Genomic DNA, 25,837 nt, shown 5'->3' on the forward strand with positions numbered 1-25,837 from the left:
TGTAACTGTTTATGTTACCATTGGCCTCCTGGTGAAATCTCTGCGCAGTTTCCTTCCTCTCGGGCAACTGAGTAAGGAAGGATGCCTGTATCTTTGTAATGACTGGATATATTGACACGCCATCCTAAGTGTAATTAATAACTTCACCATGCTCAAAGGGATATTCAATGTTTAATTTAAATTATTATTTTCCATGTCAGAAGAAGTCAACACCTCTGTCAATTCCAGTAGTGTACCCTTTCGAGAGGAGAAGCAAACAAAGGCTCAGTTTATGGAGCACAACAACATCTGCATTTAGGTAAAATATTATTTTGCCTAGCAAAACATCCTGCTGCCACTAGAGAGCTAAATAGGATGACAGAGAGAGAATCAAGAACAGTCAGATAGGGACTGACTGATGGAATAACAGGTACCCTGAGAGCAGTGGCGTGTCCAGAACATTTTAAATGAGGTTGCAAAGGTGGGGCACAAACCAAGTTTAGTGGGGCCATAACAGTTTGAAACTTAATCGATGCAAGTTATATATATATATATATATACAGTACCAGTCAAAGATTTAGACACACGTACTCATCCCAGGATTTTTCTTTGTTTTACTATTTTCTACATTATAGAATAATAGTTAAGACATCAAAACTAATAACAGATATGGAATCATGCAGTAACCACAAAAGTGTTAAACAAATCAAAATATATTGTATATTTGAGATTCTTCAAAGTAGCCACCCTTTGCCTTTATGACAGCTTTGCACACTCTTGGCATTCTCTCAAACAGCTGGCGTTCAGAGTGTGAGCAGAATAGGATCCGCTGTTGCCCAGTAAGAGCCAGCTCCTCATAGCTGGTTGATGCATGGAATTAAATAAATGTTCCTATAAGCCCATGTTGCAGAACATTTCCATAGGCTATGCAATTGTGTGAGAAAACATAGTTTTGATGACACCTGGAATTCATTTCAATTAATATGTGTCTTGTTAAACATTTATTTGTGGAAATTATTTTCTTCTTAAGGCGTTTGAGCCAATCAGTGGTGTTGTCACAAGGTAGGGGTGGTATATAGAAGATAGCCCTACTTGGTAAAAGACCAAGTCCATATTATGGTAAGAACAGCTTGTCAAACGATGTCAAATGATGTTATAATCAATCCTCAGGTTGTTTTTAGCCTAAACAATCAATAATATTTCAACCGGACAATAACGTTGTCAATTTAAAAGTTAAACAGGAAAGGCGCGCTCTCAGTCTCGAGCATAAAAAAGCTCTGGGACACTATAGGGTCCACTCATTCAGAGTGGTCTTACTCCCTCATTTTTCAATATACAAGCCTGAAACCATTTCAAAAGACCGTTGACATCTAGTGAAAGCCATAGGAACTGCAATTTGAGTTCTAAGTCAATGGATACTGTAATGGCATTCAATAGAAAACTACAAACATAAAAAATCCCACTTCCTGGATGGAATTTTCTCAGGTTTTTGCCTGCCAAATCAGAAACTTTAGAGTGTTTTCTATTATATACATATCCTAGCTTCTGGGCCTGAGTAGCACGCTGTTTACTTTGGGCACGCTTTTCATCCGGAAGTGAAAATAGTGCACCCCTACCCTAGTGAAGTTAACACTGTTTTTAGTCACTACATGATTCAGAATGTGTTATTTCATAGCTTTGAGGTCTTCACTATTATTCTACAATGTAGAAAATATTTTTTTTTTTAACTTGAATGAGTAGGTGTGTGTGCAAACGTTTGACTGGTACTGTAATTATGATGGTTCAATGCATTAAGTGCTTAAGCTGGTACATTTTCCTGTTCAAATACATCATAAATCAATTCAAACATTCTTGTTACCGTGTTTGCATTCAAGATCAGGATATTATGTACGGGTATTAGCATACAGCAGTAAATTCACTTGAAAGTGTCATCCATAGTGCAAATTATACCATGACATTCGAAGGTCGCTACATTTGTAATGGAACCTCCTATGTGGATTTTTTTTTAATGGGCTTTATAGTAAAGACTTACTTTAACTGCAAAAATGTATTACCTTCTAATGCGTCATGAATAGGGCTGTTTACGGTGACCGTATTACCGCCTCACTGGCAGTCACAAGTCATGACCGCAGTCAAATTATATGTGACAGTTGAGTTACGGTAACCAGTCTACTCCAAAAATGCACTCTAACGCCTCTGATGGTCATTAGCAGCCTACCAAACTTGCTAATGGCCATCTCTAATGGCCGGTACTCAGCCCTTTATTGTCCCTCTAAATCACTCTGACATCAGTGCAAGTGTAATAGAAAATCAAATCAAACACTTCATGAGAGCCCTGGCGTTCAGAGTGTGAGCGGAATAGGATCCGCTGTTGCCCAGTAAGAGCCAGCTCCTCATAGCTGGTTGATGCATGGAATTAAATAAATGTTCCTATAAGCCCATGTTGCAGAACATTTCCATAGGCTATGCAATTGTGTGAGAAAACATAGTTTTGATGACACATTAATCCGCTTCACAAACAGTGTAGCCTACATGGTATATTGAAAAGCATCTTCCATTCGCTATTCGGGCGCAGGCTACAGATTATAGTTTTCCTGTGCCATTCTAAATAAAAAATGATTCCACATATACAGTATATTAGTAGGCTATATGTAGAGGCCAGATGAAATTGAGCATCGTCTGATGGGTGAGAATATTGTCAAGGGCTTGTCAAATTGTGAATGAGAGACTGATGAAGTGTGTGTGCGCAGCCTGCACAAATCATCATTAGATTAGCCTCACGCAGCCTTATAACGTATTAGAAATCCAAACATATAGCCTAACGTTTGTATCACAACTAAAGTTGCAGAAATAATTAAGTTAAGCATATAGGAGTACCTGTTTCTTTGTTAACCCCTCAACACAGAATAGCCGCATGTGCGCACTCCCTCAAATCGTTTGGGGAAAATATCCTGTCTATTTCATTCAGCTATGTTTAATTGTATTGTTCTTACTATAAAATAACGCCACAGGAATTATATGCAAATCTTGCCTGCTAAATTAACTAGAGTAGCCCACAGCCATATGGGCATAGCATAAGGACGACTTGTTACTCATATTTTACCTACTCCAAAATAAGTCCAGCACCCAATCAGTGCACTGTGCACCCGCCATTTGAAATCTATTACGAACACCGTACCTATAATGACACTCAGTCTACGAGGTGTATTCAGGGATGCCAAGGGAAGCCAGGCTTCCCCAATCATGAAAAACACAATTTATCATTTGTGTCTATCTGTTTCATAATTTTCCTTCAATTCGCAAGAGGCTGAATCTATTTCACCATCAGAGAAAGCATCCAAGCGAGGAAACATGGACCCTTTTTCTGTAGCCTATGTATATGATGCTGTCTGACCAAAAATAATATGAGATGTCATACTATTTTTGGCCAAACTGAATCAGATACATGGGCTACATATACTAAGACAGAGGGGCGCTGTTTCACTAGCTCTGATATTTTCTCCAGTGAGACTGAGTCTTGCTGTCAGTGTGCGTCTTGGTCAAGATTACCAATATATTCAGATCTCAGAATTTCTTTGGAGACCAATCAGATTAACCCTAACCCATCCCCTGGGCATGCCACTGGCTAAGAGGACAATTTGTTACATGACTGAGAAAAGCTGATCAAATATTTTTCCGTCACTGTGTACAGTATAAGAAAAATAATAGGTCAATGCATTGTGTTTGATTTATTTAACCTTTATTTAAAACAGGCAAGTCAGTTAAGAACAAAGTTCTCATCTACAATGACGGCCAAACCCTAAACCGGACGATGCAGGGACAATTGTGCGCCGCCCTATGGGACTCCCAATCATGGCCAGTTGTGATACAGCCCAGGATCGAACCAGGGTCTGTAGTGACGCCTCTAGCACTGAGATTCAGTTCCTTGGACATGGTAAATAACACAAAGCACATCACACAACATAAATTGAAAATAGAGATTTACTCAAGGAACGCTCTACTTCACAGCATCCTTCTAAAAGGCGCTGCATTTTCAATCCGACGTCTGCATTGTCCGTACCGCATTTACGGTTATACGGCCTCTGCAGAAATCAAGGCATTCATACTTTTGTGCTTCGCTTTGCGGAGCAGAGTAGAGATGTTGGAGTAGAGCTGTTGTGAAGGCACTTGTCAAGGAAGTGAGTCAAGGAAGGCGCATCGCGTTGCGGTGCAGAGCTCGATTTGGCCTCCTCAAGCTTCTGGAGGCTCTGCAATTGCATCACAACCTCCATACGAAGCCTCCGGACAGCATTGCCTGATCAAGCATAAATCTATAAGTATAGCCTACTACAGCATCCCTAGCCACTTCATGAACCACAGTGGATCCCACTATTTGATGAGGAAAAGCGATGCTGATGCAAAATCGATCAAGACTCAAGTACATTTTTGTCACAGTATTTATCATTATTCACTATGTAAGTCCTACCTACTTCTTGTTGCAAGACACATATTGTTTTGAATGGGTTTCATGCTTATATCATCAAATTCATGAAAACCAAGTAATTTAAGACAGAGGTTCCCAACCAGGGGTACTAGGAGCCCTAGGTAGTACTGTGGCCCTAAGAGGCAAACCAGCTTTCAAAATAATAGGCTGCAAAGTTTAGTAAAAGGCTTCAAAATTATTTAAAGGCCTAAAAAGTTTGGTAATAGGCTGAATAGTTTGGTAAAAGGCTGCATAGTTTGGTAAAAGGCTGTGAAATACACTAATCAGTACGAGACAACATACACATGGCCAAGTTCATGTAAAGTGGTGTTGTTTACGTCATTACCTAAGAACGCACTACCACTACTGCTTTTACAATTAATAGTCTCAGCATCTGTAACACGTCACAATTTTAAAGTTACTTTTGATTTCTTTTATCCACTAACTTTTGGAAATGGTGCCAACAAAAAGGAGGAGGAGATGAAAAAGTAAACAAGAAGAAGAACATGTGAACCAGCAACCTGAGCCTAACGTTAACGTTAGACATGACGAAATCAGTAACATTAGGGTTGCTATTGACGACATAGAAAATGAGAGGAATTAAGAAGCTAGCTACATCAAGACAACCCAACTGGGCAGTGAAGTGCTTTCTGGAATGGCTGTCAGAAAATAGGATAACATCATTCGGGCAACTCATTTGTGATAAAAAAAGAACCAAGAACCACAGATATCCAATGGAAAGAGAGAGAAAATCGTCGCGGCTGCATGTTTGACAACCTAGGGAACGAGCTCTGCAGTATCATAAATAAATAGCTGTCAATGCTGTGACCATCCGAAAAAAAATGTCATTGTGGTTTCTATTCATATCCTTTGTAACAATGTCTTTGCTTCAATGTTGAAGCGCTGTTTTTAGATCCATGGACAGCGTCCTTATACAATGTTTCAATCTGGCATTCAATTTTCCTAAGCATAGACGTGCTCTATTTTCAGCACCATAGACAGCGACCCTAGAAACCAAGGTTCTGGAACTATCAACAAGCGCTTGGGTAGTTTACATGGCAGCCAATACAAATAGAACGACCAGAGAATGCCAAAATGTCACTTAACAACCAGTGTTACTGCATGTAGCATCACATTTAGTTGAAAAATGTATGTTTTGGGAAATAATCTTGATTTTTAATGAGGGTAACCCGTTGTATAAAAGCAATAATACACTCTAGTCCATGTGTTATGACATTTTTATCATGACTTTGGTGGTCTATGCCACTCATCTTTGCCTCGTAGCTATGACCACATCACATACATGATAGAAATGTCATAACACATGGACTCATGTTTTATTGCTTAAATAAGACATATCTGTATTTCGGCTTCAGTCTAGACAGAAGATTATCCATGCCATACAACTGTGATAAATGCAATGCTGGCTTTGGCTGTTGCCCATTCCAACAGTATGATGTGCCTAGGCTTAGAGCATGCCATTCAGGCTGTGAATTCCCCCTTTAGCTGCATTTATTGTGCTACTCTCGGCCCACGCCTATGTGAAGCATGATTAGCTATGATGGAGACAAATACTAGAGGCTACGGGGGTGGCCTCAAGCATAAACAGCCCTTCTCAGCAGTGGGCCTGCCCACCAACCAGTCCAGGAAGAACAGGGGACCTACTCTTCACAGCTCTGCTCTCTCAGCCTGACAGGCTCCATTGAAGACAAGATCGTAATGCCATCTCCATCTTTGCTGGCAATGACCTAGATGAAGAGACCTCTGAGCCATTTCTGGGTCAGCGAAAGATGGATCAGAGAGGGAAGTGCCCTGTTCATCAGTTGATATGCAGGAGCTCCTCTCTATGGTTCTGAAAACTCTAGATATTGAGCCAGATCTTAACAGCAGCCCGAGCAGAGTGTACATTCCTCAGTGTCCCAAGTTCTCCAATGAACTGTGTCAAACTTGGGCTAAGGTGAACTCAAGGTTCCATGTCTCAAGCCAGTGCAAGCCTTGGACCTTCATGGCTTACCACGAGGAGTTGGGACTGGACCAGTACCCTATCATGGACCCCATTGTTGCAGCCATGTTCTCCCTCGCCCTCTAATATGTCATGTGCTAATGGAAAAGCTCTTGTCTACGGTCATCTAGTCACGCAGACAGCCTTGGCTGTCACAGACAAAAGATGTTGCACTCCGCGAAGAGTACCTTTATGGAGCTCCCCAGTTCCCCAGGCCAAATTCTTGGTCCTGGTGTGGATGCCATTTTGGTCCAAACAGCAAAGCTGCGGAAGGACAGATAGACCCTGCAGTCTTTCATTGGTCCCCCTGCCCTGTATTACCCTACCCAAAGACCATTGCAGTCTAGACTTCAGCTCTCCCCTGTCTTGAAAGGCCACTTGGGCCCTCCCCCCCTGAACCAGCCACATCAACAGGCTCCAGGTCAGCAGTGCCACCACCAGAACAGGCAGCAGCATAACAAGCGCCGTCCCCCTGCTGAGGAGGACGGGCCCCTCAGTCATCCTGATGGGTGTTGCCCCGGGGATCGGCCCTCTTCTCTCACGCCCATCGGGTAAAGTGGGAGGAGCTTGTGGAGTCCCTCTGGGTGCTGGCCACCACCTTTCAGAAGGGTTTGGTCAACTACAACAGCCGACCCCCTGAAAAGAGATGCTCTCCAACTGGAGATTGTCTCTCTGCTGGAGAATGCAATCAGACAACTCGAACCATCAGAACAGAACAGTGGGTTCTATGCAGTATATTTACTAGTCCCCAAGAGAGATGGTAGCTTCTGCCCCATCCTGCACTTGAGGCCTCTCAACTGGTTCTTGAAAACCCTCCCCTTCAAGATGTTCTCAGTCAAGCGGCAGTGTAGCCTAGTGGTTAGAGCATTGGACTAGTAACCGCAAGGTTGCAAGTTCAAATCCCCGAGCTGACAAGGTACAAAATCTGTTGTTCTGCCCCTGAACAGGCAGTTAACCCACTGTTCCTAGGCCGTCATTAAAAATAAGAATTTGTTCTTATTAAATGACTTGCCTAGTAAAATAAAGGTAAAAAAATAAAAAGCATCCTATTGGCTATCAGCCCAAGCCAGTGATTAACCACTGTCGATCTAAATTATTCTACTTCCATTTACCGATCCACCTGGATCACAGGAAGTTCCCACACTTTGCATTCAACGGCATAGCATACTAGTACCAAGTGTTACCTTTCAACCTCTTGCTGGAACCAAGTGCATTCACAAGATGAATTGGAGCCGCTCTCGCACCACTAACATCACAAGGGATAATAGTACTAAATGACCTAGACAATTGGCTAATCTGTGCTCAGTCAGGAGCTATTCCTCAGGTTGATCATGCAAAAAAATTGCCCTGGTCTCCACACAAACCGTGATATTCGTCGGCATGCGGATCAACTCATCTCTATTGAGGGGTCACGTCACAGAATCATCTGGCCTCACAAAGACCTGTACACCTCCCAGGGATCCTGAACACTGCAGTGGACAAGCTGTCCAGGAAATTCCCTCCGATCCGCTGATTCCAGCGACTCTGGACAGAATCAGGGAAGTGGGCCAGCAGGTCCTTCGGATTGCCCCAAGATGGCCGAGATGCCACTGGTTCAGCACAATACTGTCACTTCTAGCGGGGACAGCATGGAAACTAGGTCCTGCCCACAGGTCACGTGAACAGGGAAATGGTGCTCATTATGTTGATGTACGCGTTCTGTGTCCTGTAACCTGTGGTTGGGACTAGTACTGCCTCGAACGCCTATGGTGATGTGTTGCTCTAGGCTGTGGCCTATGGAAACTTGACTTATTCTGGTATTGTCATCCCACTGAGTGACTAGCATAGTCCCTCAAGCAAAATAGAATGAAGGTTACTCACGTAAACACGGTTCTATGAGCTAGGGACTATGCTATTCCAGATGTTGGATCCCTTGTAGCAAGAGTATTGGGGAAGTGAATGTATTCATTGGGGCACGGAATTACTCTGATATTAATACCTCGACTCATCCTGCCGCCAGGCAGAAAGACACCACATTGAGTGACTAGCATAGTCGCTAGCTCATAGAACCGTGGTTCATTTCTCTGTCCTGATCATGCTGAGGGAGCGTGCTCACCTGAGCACGCCAACCTGCTGAGTTGAATACAATGTTGCACTTCACTAGCAATAGCTCAAGCCAAGACAGATAGAAAGTGAAGCATATGGGCCTCCCGAGTGGCGCAGCGGTCTAAGGTACTGCATCGCAGTGCTTGAGGCATCCCTACAGACCCGGGTTCGATCCCAGGCTGTGAGCCTAACCCTATAATTCCTCACATTGTTGCTAAGTACGTCATTTTAATTTAGATTTTTAGGATTAACCTTGTGACAATAATTTTGAGAAATGAAAACGTTATTATTGAAATTAAACTGTTCCATGGAAATGTGCACATAAAATAATCATATGTGGTAGGATAAATTGTAAGCTTCACCCAACGAGCTGCCTATGGTCTTTATTATAACACGCATTACCAACATTTCTGCACACGCAAGCACATGAACACAGGTGTTCCCATGAAAAAAACTGGCCTGCCTGTAGAAATCAATTGCCCATCCAACTGATTTATTCTGCCGCTGGCTCTGAGTGGCAGCCTGGCCCGTTCAAGATTAGGGAGGAAAAAAACTATAGAGCATTCCTAGTACGCACATTTGGTACCTTAGAAGTCGTATGAACATAAAATGTTGGTTTTCCATTGGTTCTGTGAAAGAAGCCATACATTTCCTGATCTGTAAAACATATATTTTTTTAAATTTACATTCTGAGAACGGAAGTGAAGTTTCGCCGGTTCTTGTAAAGTAAATGTTTAGTTTGCAGGGAGATTCTGAGAAGGTTTTACTGTGGTTCCCGGAACATTTTTTAATAACACCGCTACCTTAGTTTGAGTTAACTGTTTTGATCTCCAAGCACAGATAGGACACATGGAAATGCATTTGCTGATGCATTAATCCTGCAAAAGGTGATCAGTTGGAGTCGAGCCTATGATGTTCTGTTTGTTATCCATGGAATTAGTCCACCAGCAGGATGGAGCTTGCATGCCATGTTTTTTTTAATATTCAAAGCTGTTCATTTCAGTCTATTCAAACACACGCCATTTCAAAGGAAACAAGCACTCAACATCAGGTGTGGCCAATTAGTAGGAGCGGCCAACACACCTGAACACACTTAACAGAATAGAGGATAGAGTTTTGTGGAGGCTGAGAACATAAAACATTCTTTGAATGTTATTAAGGGTTTCTTTGTCCCCATCATCATCTTTCTCCCAAACTGGAAACCATGCCTCCCACCATGCCTTGCCTTTTTTAAGGGAAGGTATTTTAAGGGAGTATGCGAACACAAATATTAATTTCCTCTAGCCGAGTTCTGCTAGGAACAAACCGAACCCATGTTTTCGGATGCCTTTAGCCAGGTCACAAACATGAATATAATTCCACTCGGTTTGAGTCACATTGTTGCTAAGTACGTGAAAAGTAAAAAATATACAACAAAATAGCTAGCTCTCTTTTTCTCTGTCCTCCGGCTACACCATGGTGCTACTCTAGAGGGTACTGTAGAGCATTGCTAAACAGTGTGTTTTAATCAGTTATTTGGTGACGTGAATATATTTAGTATAGTTTTATCTAAAAAGAGTAACTTTTTTAATGTTTCACTATTCAAATATTTTTTTTTGCTTTGGAGACTTGTGGGCGGAGTGCTGATGACGTCGCCCACTGTATGCTCTTTCCGTAGAATGATTGCTTCCGGACTGAGGAAAAATCTGTAAACATTGTGTCCCTTACCACCTCTGGACCAGTCTTTTCAATGCGATATTTGTATTCAGATAGCAGAAGTCGCATGTAAGTGTCAAGTGTAGATGTGGCCCCAGACAGTGCAGAAGAGCTGAAATTCCCATACATGTACCTCTTCAGTCTACTGGAGTAGCTGGGTTACCAGGGATAAATTGGCTATGAATACAAACTACTAGGTGAGAACTGAGCTGCATTCCAAATGACAAACTATTCCTCATATAGTGCATTACTTTTAGCCAGAGGCCTCACATTTAATGGTGAACTAATAGATGTCTTAACTAAAGTACCTTTAATTGCACTGGACTACAGTTCAACTCACATATGACATTGTGGATTTAAACTGTTTCCTCACTTCAATCATCATATTTACAATGTTGAGTGTAGTAGTAAGGCTATGATAATGTTAGTGTGTATACTGTATAAAGTAAAACTGTCAACTTTGAATCAAGGTTCTACAAATTATGGTCTGGGTTGGGTGAAAGATTACTGGAAGAGCAGCTACAAGTGATGGACCAAGAGACCGGAATATTATACTTGGTACAATATGCAAAATCGTGAACTAACAATGTGAAATGTGGGTTTGACAAATGCCAGGAGGAGAACGCTACCTGCACGAATGCATAGTGGCAACTGTCAAGTTTGGTGGATGAGGAATAATGGTCTGGGGCTGTTTTTCATGGTTCAGGCTAGGCCCCCCTAGTTCAAGTGAAGGGAAATCTTAACGCTACAGCATACAATGACATTCTAGATGATTCTATGCTTCCAACTTTGTGGCAACAGTTTGGGGAAGGTCCTTTCTTGTTTCAGTATGACAATGTCCCCGTGCACAAAGCGAGATCCATAGAGAAATGGTTTGTCAAGATCGGCGTGGAAGAACTTGACTAGCCTGCACAGAGCCCTGACCTCAACCCAATCAAACACCTTTGGGATGAATTGGAACGCCGACTGTAAGCCAGGCCTAATTGTCCAACATCAGTGCCCAACCTCACTAACGCTCTCAATATTCCAACATCTAGTGGAAAGCCTTCACAGAAGAGTGACAGTTGTTATAGCAGCAAAAGGGGTGACAAACTCCATATTAATGCCCACATATTTTTGGACATTTAGTGTAGCTCTTATTGATCGTTTTCTTAGTTTATTATTATTTATTTCATTTTTACCCCTTTTTCTCCCCTATTGGTAGTTACAGTCTTGTCCCCTCTTATTGTTTTTTTTTCTTAGTTTATTAATATTTATTACATTTTTTTCCCTAATTTTGTGGTATCCAATTGGTAGTTGCACCTCCCGTACGGACTCGGGAGGGGCGAAGGTCGGGAGCCGTGCGTCCTCCGAAACAAGACCCGACCAAGCCGCACTGCTTCTTGCCACAATTTTTTATTTTACCTATTTAACTAGGCAAGTCAGTTAAGAACAAATTCTTATTTTCAATGACGGCCTAGGAACAGTCTGTTCAGGGGCAGAACGACAGATTTGTACCTTGTCAGCTCGGGGGTTTGAACTTGCAACCTTCCAGTTACTAGTCCAACGCTCTAACCACTAGGCTACCCTGCCGCCCCAATGCCCGCTCAACCCGGAAGCCAGCCACACCAATGTGTCGGAGGAAACACTTTACACCTGGCACGCATGTCAGCGTGCATCGCTGGAGCGCGATGGGCCAAGGACATCCCTGCCGGCCAAGCTGTCCCCTAACCCGGACGATGCTGGGCCAATTGTGCGCCGCCCCATGGATCTCCGGTCGCGGCTGGCTGTGACAGAGCCTGGACTCGAACCCAGAATCTCTAGTGGCACAGCTAGCACTACAATGCAGTGCGCCACTCAGGAGGTCCTCTTATTGACGTTTTGAATGTGTGCCGAGCAGCAGTATGATCAGATCCTTTCTAAGCCCATATGTAGTTTTTTCAGTCTTTTTAATTGACTTTTGTACAATAAAGTCCTGTATTTGTACCACACTCGCTCTTCACTCCACTCTCAGTCCCTAAAAGTGCACAACGCACACATGTATACAGTAGGACCATACTTACATCTGTCAAGTTACTGTTAAAACACACTTGAATATACCATAAGGTTTATTGTAGCATATCATACAAATCCATCTGTATATACATAATGTACATATACAAGGTTCAGATTATAGTACAATTTCAGAATGCATATACTGTTGCTATAGCTGGCCTCACTGTTAACATCATCTTGAATTATTCAAAATCCAGTGTTCTTACCTTCGAAACATCTCTAAAGACACAATTCACCTTACTCGGATATCCATTATTATTATTATTATTATTAACATTCCAATTTCATTCATTCCTTTTTAATAAGGAACTTGAAACAATATTGAAACATTTGGTTTCCTTCCATTGAAACGTGTACAAACGTTAAGGCCATCTTGAAGTCATAAGGTATTGCAATGACATCTCTGAACTGATGTGTGGGTGTGTGGTGTGTGTGTGTGATATTACAATGTTGTACACAAGCTGCCTCCTACAGTATGTCCACCCAACACTCCATATCTTTGTAAACAGAGACCAGCTATACCCTCAAGCCTGTCCGAATGTAGCTAGTTAGCAGTCCAATTGCATTTCCCAGAAATTCCACTTGCACTATCGATGCAATAACAATAAAACTGCTCTGCTAGCATTGTTAAGAAATAAAACAAAAAACTAAGGCACTTCTAGGATGAAAATATGGCAGTAGGGCAAATTGGGTTTGACAGGTAGGATACAATGGGAAGAGGAAAAAAAAAATCTATTACCCAATATTTCAGACTGAAATGGCAGCAATCTTTCACCTCCGCAGAAGACTCAAGACTGTGCATTCACTGGATTGTGTGCAGTGGCGATCTTGAGCATCTTGTCCTGTACCTTTGCGAGGCACAGTATCCGAGAGAAATAACTTCATATAGTCGTGTTCAAAGGTTTTGAACACCTACAATGATAAATGGGTTACGAGTTGGAGAATAAAATCTCATTTCCCAACACTTGGTTGCACAATAGTGACTTGTTTACAGTCCAATTCAGTTGGTTGGGGAGTGAGATCCACTTCAGGTTAACTGCACATGTATTGTAGATGATCTCTCATTAGAAGTAGAAGCTGAATGGGAACATGACTGAGATTACATACAGAAGTTCGGCTTTAGATCAAATTAGACTGAAAGTCTCACCCCCCTTTCATTCTACCCTACCACCACTGACCTCCAAGTCAATGAGGAATGGGCCCAGAAAGTTGGCATTGAAATGGGGGCAAATTGCATAACTTCCCTGCTTTGATCTGGTGCACTGTTCAGTGCAAAAAGCTAAACCTTCTTCAATCGGATTCTGTCATTGTGAGGTAGTGTTCACCTGAGCCTCAAAGCAAAGTGTTTATAAAATGACCTCTGTCTGTGAGGCCCAATGTCCACTGCAGAGGGCATGTCAACACCCACAACTGGCAGAAAAGAGTTCAGCCAAAGCCGGTCTCTGGTTCAACTTACATTTTGTGTTGAGAGGAAAGTAAAAATGTATTTTCAGTCACTATAGGGCACATACACTGTCTGATGAAGAAGAACCTTTGTGTGCGATAGTGTGTATAGTTCCTCCGAATATATTTTCCCCCAGTGGTAGAATTAGTAAACGACTGATTAATTGTACAGGGCGCTTTGACCTGCAAACTATCTCTCTGATTCGCCGGTTCAGCACTTTTCAATGATAACATCCTTTATTGGTGTCCCACAAGCCAAGGCGGCCTATAAAGGAAGCCTCCTGTCTGGAACTACACCTCCCAGCAGCTCCGTTTCTCTGAAGCACGCCTGGTCCTGATTGGCCCTCCAGCCCTAGAGCAAACCGGTCCAAAGGTTGTAGCAGGCTGTGTTGATCACAGACTCCAGATGATGGTACATGGACACCAGCTGGGGTGGGGGGCTGCTGCTAGGCTGCGGTTGGGATGGCAACGGCTCCCTAAACACAACCTTGAGGCTCTGGTGGGAGGCAACAAAGATACATTGAAAATGTCATCTGATGTTATAGCTTATAAGGAATTCATACACAGTATTGGAGAAGCTATATAATAATATAAATGGGATTTTAAGAGTGAGAGCATATCAAGGGGCAGGCATCCCAATTACTCACCGTTTTTCCTGCCTTAGTGTCAAGGAAAACCAGAACAAAGCAGTCAGTGAATTTCTGGTTTAGGACAGCCTGAAAGAGAAAATAAGAATTGCAGGGCAACTGTTTATTTCAAGCTATAATGACTTACTTAACCCCCCCCCCCTATTCCACACAATATAACTTGGAACAAAAATAGGTGACTGACTACAGTTAATAGATGGATGGGATCTTGTGTTTGCGCTGTTTAAGTCTTTTTCCCTCTGGAACAAAAAAGTTATTGTGTGTGTCGTTTGCTAGGGAGGGAGAGGTGGAGTTTATGTCACCAACTACAGTACTAGGGCAGAACATCTCCAGAAGAAAAAAAGGGGGGATGTTCTTTTGATCTCAACTCTCTCAATTACCATATTAAGTAGAGAGTAACCCCTTGACACAGAAGAGGAGATGAAATTTCCCCACAAGACTCCCATAATCCCCCTTGAGAGCGAAGCTTCACATTTTTACACAATGTCAAAACCCTTCTCCAAACTGCAGAGGTCTCACAATTTTACATGTTTGAACAGACCATTTTTATTCTTTCTTCCTTCTTCACACTCAATAGTTATTTTTCTCCCCTGTTACCTATGAAAGTTAGAAGCCTGAGAGAAACAGCTGAGTTTCATTTAGAAAAGTTCAAGGTGACTTGAGGCAGTTCCTTATAACGGATTAGTCCAGTAGAACTGAACAAAAATATAAAAACGCAAAAATTTCAACAATTTTACTGAGTTACAGTTCATATAAGGATATCAGTCCATTGAAATAAATTCATTAGGCTAATCTTTGGATTTCACATGACAGTGAATACAGATATGCATCTGTTGGTCACAAATACCCCCCAAAATAAAAAGGTAGGGGCATGGAGCAGAAAACCGGTCAGTATCTGGTGTGACCACCATTTCCCTCATGTAGTGCGACACGTCTCCTTCACATAGAGTTGATCAGGCTGTTGATTTTGGCCTGTGGAATGTTGTCCCTCTCCTCTTCGATGGATGTGCAAAGTTGCTGGAAATTGGCGTGAACTGGAACACGCTGTTGTACACCTCAATCCAGAGCATCACAAACATGCTCAATGTCTGGTGAATATGCAGGCCATGGAAGAACTGGGACATTTTCAGATTCCAGGAATTGTGTACAGATCCTTGCGACATGGAGCCGTGCAGTATCATGCTGAAACATGAGGTGATGGAAGCAGATGAAAGGCACAGCCATGGGCCTCAGGATCTTGCCATCGATAAAATGCAATTGAGTTGGTTGTCCGTAGCTTATGCCTGCCCATACCATAACCCCATCATGAGGCATTCTGTTCACAACATTGACATCAGCAAACCACTCGCCCACACGACGCCATACATGCTGTCTGCCATCGGTACAGTTGAAACCGGGATTCATCAATGAAGAGCACACTTCTCCAGCATGACAGTGGCCATCGAAGGTGAGCATTTGCCCACTGAAGTGGGTTACAACGCCGAACTGCAGTCAGGTCAAGACCCCAGTGAGGATGACAAGCACGCAGATGAGCTTTCCTGAGACGGCTTCTGGCAGGCTGTGCAGAAATTCTTCATTGTGCAAACCCACAGTTTCATCAGCTGTCTGGGTGGCTGGTCTCAGACGATATCGCAGGTGAAGAAGCCGAATGTGGGCTGGCGTGGTTACACGTGGTCTGCGGTTGGACGTACTGCCAAATTCTATAAAACGACATTGGAGGCAGCTTATGGTAGAGTAATTAACATTAAATCATCTGGGAACAGCTCTGGTGGACATTCCTGCAGTCAGCATGCCAAATGCACTCTCCCTTTAAAACTTGAGACATCTGTGGCATTGTGTTGTGTGACAAAACTCCATTTTAGAGTGGCCTTTTATTGTCCCCAGCACAAGTTGCACCTGTGTAATGATCATGCTGTTTAATCAGCTTTTTGATATACCACACATGTCAGGTGGATGGATTATCTTGGCAAAGGAGAAATGTTCACTAACAGGGATGTAAGCAAATGTGCCTACAAATTTTAAGAGAAGTAAGCTTTTTGTGCGTATGGAACATTTCTGGGATCTTTTACTTCAGCTTATGAAACATGGGACCAACACTTTACATGCTGTGATAATATTTTTGTTCAGTTTAAAAAGTTGACCTTCAAAATCCATTGAAATCAAATAGGGAACAGAGGGAGGGAATTAATGATTGAATATTACACATATAGATTGATATAGTATTTGTCTTGAATGCATTTAATAAACAGTGGAGTCCAATGACTGAGCTATGGGAACTTTGATAGAGGCACCCGTGGTTTTGATGTTGTTGCATGCAGTGTCACGATACAGTTTGGCTTGAGGCGGATGGAATCATTCGAATGTGGAGTAGAGAACAGGGGGTGATTAATTTGCTTAGTGGGGTGCTTTCCCCTGTTAATCTGCATTATATTCTGGGTCACATTGAATCAGCTGGAGGTGCAGTAGCTGGTGGTGCTGTAGTCCAGTGGTTCCCAAACTTTTGGGTGCGGAGAGGTAGGGGGAGATGAACAAATGTAATTGTTTTTGTTCTTTTTGAAAGTCAGGCTTTCAACTTACTCTTGAAAGTTGTAATAGTTGAATGCACAAGGTGCAATTTGGAAATTGGGTAGTGCATCAATAGGTTTCCTCTTGTCATGTCAGTGATTGCAGAACTTAGAGAGCTATTTATATATTGTCAGAAATAGGGGGGGGGCACCTCATAATATACTGGGATGGGATGTGTTCAGTGGGGAGAAATGTTTTGATACTTCTTCCATTGCAGATTTTGCTACATGTGCCCTACTGAACATGACCCTGATTTAGTGGGGGTTGAGCTCTGAAGGCCACACTCTGGAACCTATTTTGACAAACCATTTGAATTCTACTGTGATTGTGGAGTGGCAGTTTTGACATGTTCTTGTAGTGTTTATATTTTATACGTTATATTTGTTGTTCTGTTCTTACCAGATACTGAATGCCACTGTCATCAAAGTGTCGGCAGCTCTGAGGGAATCGAGTCAGCAGCACTTTGATCAGACTCTGGTACCAGCTGGGACTCATGGTTAGGAAACAGTCCTGGAACCGAGAGAGAGGACACAAAGCTTTAAAAAAACAAAAAGAAGTGTTATTGTTCAACATTTCGACCCGAAAGTATTCATCAGGCTTCTGAACTACAGACAAAGAAATGGCTTGACCCTACATGTTACCACCCACATACAAAACCGCTTCAGCAACGTAAGAACTATAAGAACAAATAGCCTACACACACTGACAAAAGATGCATTAGGACTTAAGATAAAAGTAAAGATCTTTCAAAGTCTTCTAGATATTACCTTCCAAATTAAAAATGCAGAAATAGTACACATCCAATTACTAAGCTGGCTTTGAATCTAAAATGTATAAAACATTTCTTGGCTGAGAATCTGTGATTCCCTGGCATACATTATGAATAGCAGCAATTGATGCAGGCAGAGAAGAGGATCGGGAGGGAAGGCGAAGCGGGGGGGTGAGCTGTCGGCAGCTTTTCAACAGCGACCCCTGCAATGCTGTAGAGCCTACTCAGTTCTCAACGTGCCTACTTTACTACACACTCTTAATCTGTTCTCTCAGCTCGCTGCCAGTGAAGTTTCCATTCCACTTCTTCTTTCTTTATCACACGGCCATATAAATAGTACGTTTGGGTTTTTAAATGAGGACTTTCCTGTTGATAACTGCTGAGATCCCCGTGGGAAAGACAGAGCGGGTATTAGCTTGGAAGAGGGCAGCTCTTTACTGTAGCTATACCTCCACACTAAATTGAAGTGTAGATCTTTTACGACATAATGATATAATAATGTTTATTTTATCTTTTTCATTTAAAGGCTGAATGAAAACCTTCTGCACGTTGGGCTTCTGAGCATCGAGAAGCTATAACCTCATGATGGATCTGATAATAGTTTTAGTTTCATCTTTAACGAGACATCATTTAAATGAAACTGAATTTGTTACTAGAAAAGAGTATCATCAGACACATTCTATGTGTAGTTCAATTTGGTTTCAAATCTATCTTGAAGCTGGGGATCACATGTAGCCAGAGTAGACCTCTGGTAGATGAGCACTATCCCCTAGTTGTGAGCAGCATGTAGACTTCTGACATGCACAGAGGGGTCTTGGGGGTATAAAACAAACTCACAGGTTGCATCCCAAATGGTACCCTATTCCCTAAAACGGTGCACTACTGTTGACCAGAGCCCACAGTCCATTGTCAAAAGTAGGTAACTATATAGGGAATAGGGATGTAACTACAGAATAGATCAAATGACATTGGCACAGTGGAGTAGCTACATGTAATCACAATGCCAACATCTGCACGTTCTCCAACTGCGCATGACGATACGACGGCAGCACTCTCCTCATGTTGCAGTCACTGTAAAGCTTGTGTGGTTAATATATGGAGGATACGGCCTGGTCTTGGCTCCATTCTCCACCTGCCTCCCCGTTTCAGCTCTGATGGGATGAGCTGCTGCGGTGCACTGTGGGAAGGCTCTAAGACTCGAAGGAACTGTCAGTCACACAGTGAGGAGCCCAGTAGCCCACAACCACTGGATCAGGAAAAGTAGGGGGGCTTTTAGAGGGAGCCTGTGATTATCAGGATTCCTTTCTCCATGGACGTGTTTCTCTCCTGTTTCGACACGCACAAGAAACATGTGTGTACGCACGCACCCACGCACGCACCCACGCACGCACGCACCCACGCACGCACGCACCCACGCACCCACGCACACACACACACCTCTCTCTGTGATTATCAATATTCATCCAAGGATGCTGTGGAGTCGTCCCTTGTCATTTCAGCAAGCCATGACACCCACCATCTCAGATTGTTCTGAAATTCTTTCTGTAGTTAGAAACAGCTAAGATTGGCATTTCTGCAATTTAAAAAAAACAACATTTTATTTCACCGCAGCAACATTAAACGAATTGATTGCACTCAAATTGGCCACTTTTATTTCTAGGATCCAGATAATATCCAATAAATATAGTACCCAACATCCAATTTGTAACAACATTTTTCCTACCAATGAGTAAGACATGAGGAATCCCCCCCAAAAATGTCAAAAAGCCCCCACACCCCATGCCAATCCCACCCCAACACCCAGTATAAAATCTTTATGTTTGACAATGTAGTATGAAGCTGCGGAAAGGAGCATTGCTTCTCCATACTATGTAATGTATTCACTGTGAATCTGGTGATGTGTTTTTCCTCTTTTCAGAGAAAATAGTAATTGAAGTCGCTTGCATTATTTACCTTAAAGTAGTGCGAAAGTACCAGGACGCTTCTGTTCCTATTATACCGCTACACTCATCCATTGTGCTGGTCTCTTGTCTTTATTAAATAGGTGACAACATTTCCTTTACAACTTTGGGTAGAAAACCAATAAACCAAAAAAAATCTTGGTCGACCGAGAGTCATCCTGTTCTTTCGACCAATCGATTGGCCCATATATAGGCAGACACACCCCTATGTGTTTGAATAAACTACATATGCAGTGAGCTTGTCTGATGCTTTAACCATACTGTTTGATGACATAATTAAGAAGCTTAAGTATGCTTAGGGTCTTGTCCTGCTGGAAGTTGAACCTCCATCCCAGTTTCAAATTACTCAAGAAAGAGTCCGATGGTCACGCTATGTTAAAAAAAATGACAGCGAGTTCCTGTGTGACTGGCGCACGCCGTCTCGCTCGCCTCCCTACAGCAGCGGAAAGGCACCACAGCACAGCAAGTGTTTATTGCGCTGTCCGTGCTGAAGCTACAACATTATTTCAGCCATTTAGTTTCTTACTTGTTTCTGACTGAAAAGTTGTGTTACCCGAAAACCCAAATTTGTTTAGGAAAAACATTCCCTATTCCCTCAACCCTTGCTCTCTTTACATGAAACATATTAGCATGGCACGCATGTAACCAATAGGGCATGACTTATAGCCTATCATAATCACATCAATAAATGGGTTATAACAAACTCCAAACACAGTAACACATGACAGCACAATGGATGTGGAAAAATAAACTCGAAATGGGTGAATGTTTACTGGTTGCTCAGAAGGGAAAGGGGAAGTCAGATCTGTGGAAGACATTGAGTTAATTGTGGAAACTACTGGAGATCAAGAAAAAAGGAGGGTATAGGAGCAAGCGATGCGTGAGTATTGTGTGCCAAACAGTTGACTACAATATATTTTTTTCAAACCCTTTGGAACAGGGTAAACACTAAATACATAAGTGTACCAGGGAGGCTGTAAAGCCTTTATTACAGCAGACTAAAACCAGTAGCATGCATTTGTGAATTGCGGTTTATTTATTGTTTAGACAAATTATTCAAAGCTCCCTTTGTTATTTCATTTTAAAACTAAAATGCTTGACTGAATTTCAAAGCATGAATGTCTCGTGTGCTGTGTGATGGCATGAACGAATGAATGATAAGATTGATACAGTAGCCTATATATGGAAATATAGGCCTAAGTAAGTGATGGTATTAACCTCTCTGCGTATGGAACCCGGTAGCGGGATGAAATTCGACAACATACGGTGATCGCTACATAAAAAGTCATATTAAACAAACATTCATGAAAATACAAGTGTATCACATGTTTCGAAAGCCTAGAATCTTGCTAATCCAACTGCGTTGTCAGATTTAAAAAAGGATTTACTGCGAAAGAATACGATGTGATCATCTGAGCATAGAGCCCCATAAAAAAACTATTTCAACCAGCACAGGCGTAACAAAATCACAAACTGCAATAAAATAAATTGTTTACCTTTGACGATCTTCCTCTGTTTGCAATCCCAATGCTCATTGTTACACAATGAATGGTCTATTGTTTGATAAAATACATTTTTATAGCCTAACACAAAACATTTTGTGAACCGCTTGTGTTGTGAATTCCGCCTCATTCCATTTGACGACACACTCGAGATAAATACACACACAAAACGTGACTTTTCTAGTCATATACAAAGAGCACTAATGATAGACATTACTTACTATTATAATGATAATTGGAATAACAATAAGAAGGAGATCAAAAAAAGATTATAGTGTTTTGCTATTGTAATGGTATTGGGTTGCATGGGTTTAATGGTAAAATTCAACTAATCACAATACATGCAGTGCTTTCAGAAAGAATTCACACCCCTTGACTTTTTCCACATTTAGTTGTGTTACAAAGTGGGATTAAAATGGATGTCATTTTTTTCGTCAACAATCTACATAAAATACTCTGTAATGTCAGTGGAAGACAAATTCTATATATTTTTTTTTTTTTTTTTTAATCACACTAATATATTTTGATTAGATAACTATTCAATCCCCTGAGTCAATACAAGTTAGAATCACCTTTGGCAGTGATTACAACTGTGAGTCTTTCTGGGTAAGTCTCTAAGAGCGTCGCACACCTGGATTGCACAATATTTGCCCATTATTCTTTAAAAAAATTATTCAAGCTGTGTCAAGTTGGTTGATAATTGCTAGACAGCCATTTTCAAGACTTGCCATAGATTTTCAAGCCGATTTAAATCAAAACTGTAACTAGGCCACTCAGGATTACTTCATGTCGTCTTGGTAAGCAACTCAAGTGTGTATTTGGTTTTGTGTTTTAGGTTCTTGTCTTGCTGAAAGGTACATTTCTACCCGTCTAGCTGTGTCTGTATTTGCCCAAAACCATTGTGTAATTGGAGCAGGGTACTTGAAACTCAGGTATAACAAAGAATCATTTTAATTATTGGAGCTCTGAAGAAAGGCCTTTATTTTACAAAGCCAACAGGTGAAGGATGGCTATATCGTTAACATCAATAACACACTTCTGGGTTAAAGTGTTTTTTTTTTTTTAGTTATTGCAGAAGATAATCTGTTCTCAGTAACTACATGTATCCATCTAACAAGCACAACACTGACTAACTCAAGAGGTACATAGCCAAATCAAAATCACCACTGGAACGCAATAGCCTAATATGGACATGATACTGGAAATTAGGCTATTGAAAACAATACATATGTACAGCTGACTGGAACCATCTAATCGCTCTGAACGGCTGCACAATCCAATCAGTGACCGGATGCGTTTTAATGATGGGTGTGGATGGCTCTATAATAATTATGCCTCTCGCTGCATGTGTACAGTAGGGTGCTGATGGGCGTTTGAGGTGTTTCCTAAACAGGAAGAGCAGCAAACAGATGCTGTCAAATCAACACAGCAGCTACTGCGAAAGCAATAAGCGAATAGAGGCGATTCAAACAGGACCTGAGAAAGACACGTTTCATCATACATCAGTGCACATCTGAGCGAGTCAGTGAGGAAGGAGGGTCTGTGTGTAAACATGAGAGCAAGGTCAGGGTCAATCATTGAAAAGTAAATGAGGAAAATTGAGTATTGGAATTTCAGGTTATTTCCTAAATCGACTGACTAGAAATGGAATGGGCTCCGACCCGACAGGAAAGACATCAATATGAAGTAAGGCGGTGAGGTGAGCTGGTGTGGTCTGTAGTGGAGTGAGGTACAGTGTGTTCTTTACCAGCTGTGGGTCGATCTCCTCGACAGATTGACTCTGCACGGCGTTGAGGAGCTCTTCCAATTCGCTGAAGGACAGTTTGCTCAGCTTGAGCTTGTCCATGGCCAGGTGATGGTGTTCACCATGGAACAGCCTCCTCCACAGATTATCCCTGCGACAGTGGCCCATGGCCTGCTCCACGCTCGCCTGGATCTGCCTCCGTGCACAGCCCACCTGGATGGATTTATTGGACTCATTTAAAATACATTGCCTATGATCTTATGTACATGGCACATTGGCAATAACTACGACGTAAATATATCGGTACACTGATTTCTTTAGTTATACTAACATAGTAACCTATTCCTTTAAAAAAAAAACAGAAATGAACCTAGTATGAAATAGTAACCTACAGTTTCTTCATCCATGCGAGTACAATGTTACGCATATTAAATAGTTGAAGATTAAAAACACAATTAAGTTCTAGCAGTCCTGGAGAACCCTACCTCCTGATTGAGTAGAGGGAACAGAGGAGAGGGGTAGAGGAGTCCCTGGGCCCCAGACCCAGACCTCCGGCGGCCAGTCAGGGGGTAAAACTCGTTCCCATCGCTGGGGGTAGAGATGGCGGTGTCTGGGGCTGAGGTTGCAGGTGGGGTCTCCTCCCAGAGGTCCGGTTCAGGGTCCCGTGCTCCGCCCAGTTCTGTCCCTCTCTCAGGGGGAACCTTTCCTCCCAGGTCGCGGGCCTCTCGGTGTATCTGGGGAAGCTTTTTGAAGCGCCGCATGTCAGCAGTCAGCCGGGGGAACAGCTCTCGCTGACTGGTCATGATCACGTAGTAACGCAGCCTGAACCATTAAACACACACAGATTGAAAAGGCAGACAAGTCACCCTCAATGCAGTGCAATAAACCTCTTACATACACAGAGATATTGGTACAATACACTGCTTCATGTTGTGTAACCTACTGTACAGAATACTAACCTACTGTTTTCAACAGCAACCTACTGTAGGAAATTGTAACCTACGAAATGGTAACCTTTCCCCAATTTTCAAAAGAAACCATTTCCCCACAGGATTTCAGAGGATTGAAGAAGGGGAAATGGGATACCTAGTCAGTTGCACAACAGAATGTTATTCAACCAACATGTCTTCCTCATTTAACCCATACCCTCTGAACCAGAGAGGTGCGGGTGGCTGCCTTAAAATCGACGACCACGTCATTCATCAGCACCAGTTGTTGGGGGTTAACTGCCTTGCTCAAGGACAAAAGAGAGCAACGTGGTTTTCACCACATGTATACCCTGGTCTAACCCGTCTGATTAGGAGTAATTACTTCCCCCATCCATTGTGTGATATTTATACAACGGGTGGGTCTAATCACGGATGCTGATTGGTTAAAACCGCATTCCAACCGGTGTCTATTCCACAACTTAGCACCGGCTAAATCTACGACGTTAAAATGCCCTTTCTCTCTGTTCCATCTGACTGCGCAATCCACTGTCGCATCAGCTCAGCCAGGCAATTTATAAACTAGATCTACACTGGACCTCAGCAGATGTCTCTCTCCCTCCGACTGCTCCTCAAATGGAGCGGCATTGTGACACACCAGCAGGGACACGTCAAAATCGTCATGGTGACGCAGGCCTTCCAGGTCCTTGTAAGAGCCCGAGCTGGAGGAGAAGAATAGGTCATGAATAATGTATCTTTTAAAGTCGCAGAGGTGTGTGTGTGTGTCCACAAACCTACCTGTTCCAAAGTGCCACCAGAGCGTACTCATGCAGGTCGGAGCTGGGTGGCGCTCCCTTCTTGCCTTCGCTGGTCATTGCAACCTTGGACATGCGAAGTGGCTTCATGCCATAGGTGCCAGCGTGGTCAGTGATGTAGTTATACAGCTGGTGGGCTGTGATCATCCCCGTAGAGATAGAGAAACTCCCTGACAGACAGACAGGTAGAGAGCATGAGCTCACTGACAGGACATAGGCCTAGATTCAACCCAACACGGATTAGTAACCTGCGCACAGCGACATACTTTCAAAGGCAATTTCCCAGATGTTCACGGAGACCATGCTCACTGTTTAGGCTCAAGCAGAGATCACATGTGAAAGTGAAATCGCAAAGCACAGGTGGTTTATGTTAAAAGCACATTCTTAACCATGTTCCTACTGCTGGGACTCGGGACTTCGCGGCAGCATCCGGGTCTACTTGTTTAGGTGGGCTGGCTCAGACTCACCCTGGAAGACGTGATTGCGTCCGAATTTGGGGATGTCAGGGTGATGAGCAATGAAGTCCTCCAGGAAGCCGGTCAGCTGGTATCCCTGCCGCAGGGTCATGTGACAGCCCACCAGGTACTGATGCACCACCCGCAGGTGGAAGTCATAGCTGAACGAGTGCACGTGCATCAGGTCACGCACCTTATCACACTCCTCTGTGAACAGCATGGAGAGCTGGAGGTGAGAGAGGGGGGGGGGGGGGCGACACAGTGTAGACACTCACTACCGAGTTCATTAAGGGTTGCGGGGATGGGATTGAATGGGATACACCACACAAACAGTCAATCGCACGCACACACTGGAACCTACCAATCACCTAGTCCAGAAGAAGAAGATCCCCATGACCTACCCTACCCAGCATCCTTCGCATCAGAGCATTCATGACCTTAAACCCCCAACCCCTTTTTTCAGGTCGATACATTCACAAAATCATCTGAATTCTCCTGGATTAAAATCGAGCCAGCATTGGCAGTGTCATATGCACAATTCAATGTTTTATAATAGCGTTTCTAAAGTTAGGCCCAGCACCTCTCTCGCTCTCCGCATTGCTATCTGTCTAGTGTCTAATAGTGATAGCAGCCCCATTAAACTGTTGTCTACAGCCATTGTCTGTCTGTGTTGTATCCATCCAATCTGTGGCAGCATGCACTTAAAGTGCTTATACTGCAACGCTACTCCCAACCCTCCTTTGTGAGAGCCTT

General features: G+C 42.7%; 1 protein-coding gene across 4 annotated transcripts in view; it reads right to left on the minus strand.

Annotated features, from left to right (window-relative positions):
- Window positions 1-12,292: 12,292 nt before the first annotated feature.
- Window positions 12,293-25,837, minus strand: part of szt2 (SZT2 subunit of KICSTOR complex) — a 109,835-nt gene continuing 96,290 nt past the window's right edge. For all 4 annotated transcript variants that reach the window (XM_064989284.1, XM_064989282.1, XM_064989285.1 and 1 more), the window contains 8 exons: window positions 25,097-25,310; window positions 24,613-24,799; window positions 24,414-24,536; window positions 23,374-23,710; window positions 22,892-23,101; window positions 17,312-17,422; window positions 14,348-14,416; window positions 12,293-14,196 (listed from right to left, as the gene is read on the minus strand). In XM_064989284.1, the coding sequence (XP_064845356.1) occupies window positions 14,053-14,196; window positions 14,348-14,416; window positions 17,312-17,422; window positions 22,892-23,101; window positions 23,374-23,710; window positions 24,414-24,536; window positions 24,613-24,799; window positions 25,097-25,310 (1,395 nt within the window). In that variant the 3' untranslated portion in view covers window positions 12,293-14,052. The remainder of the gene's footprint in view (window positions 14,197-14,347; window positions 14,417-17,311; window positions 17,423-22,891; window positions 23,102-23,373; window positions 23,711-24,413; window positions 24,537-24,612; window positions 24,800-25,096; window positions 25,311-25,837) is intronic.

This window comes from Oncorhynchus masou, chromosome 15 (genome assembly GCF_036934945.1).
Source record: "Oncorhynchus masou masou isolate Uvic2021 chromosome 15, UVic_Omas_1.1, whole genome shotgun sequence".
NCBI lineage: Eukaryota > Metazoa > Chordata > Actinopteri > Salmoniformes > Salmonidae > Oncorhynchus > Oncorhynchus masou.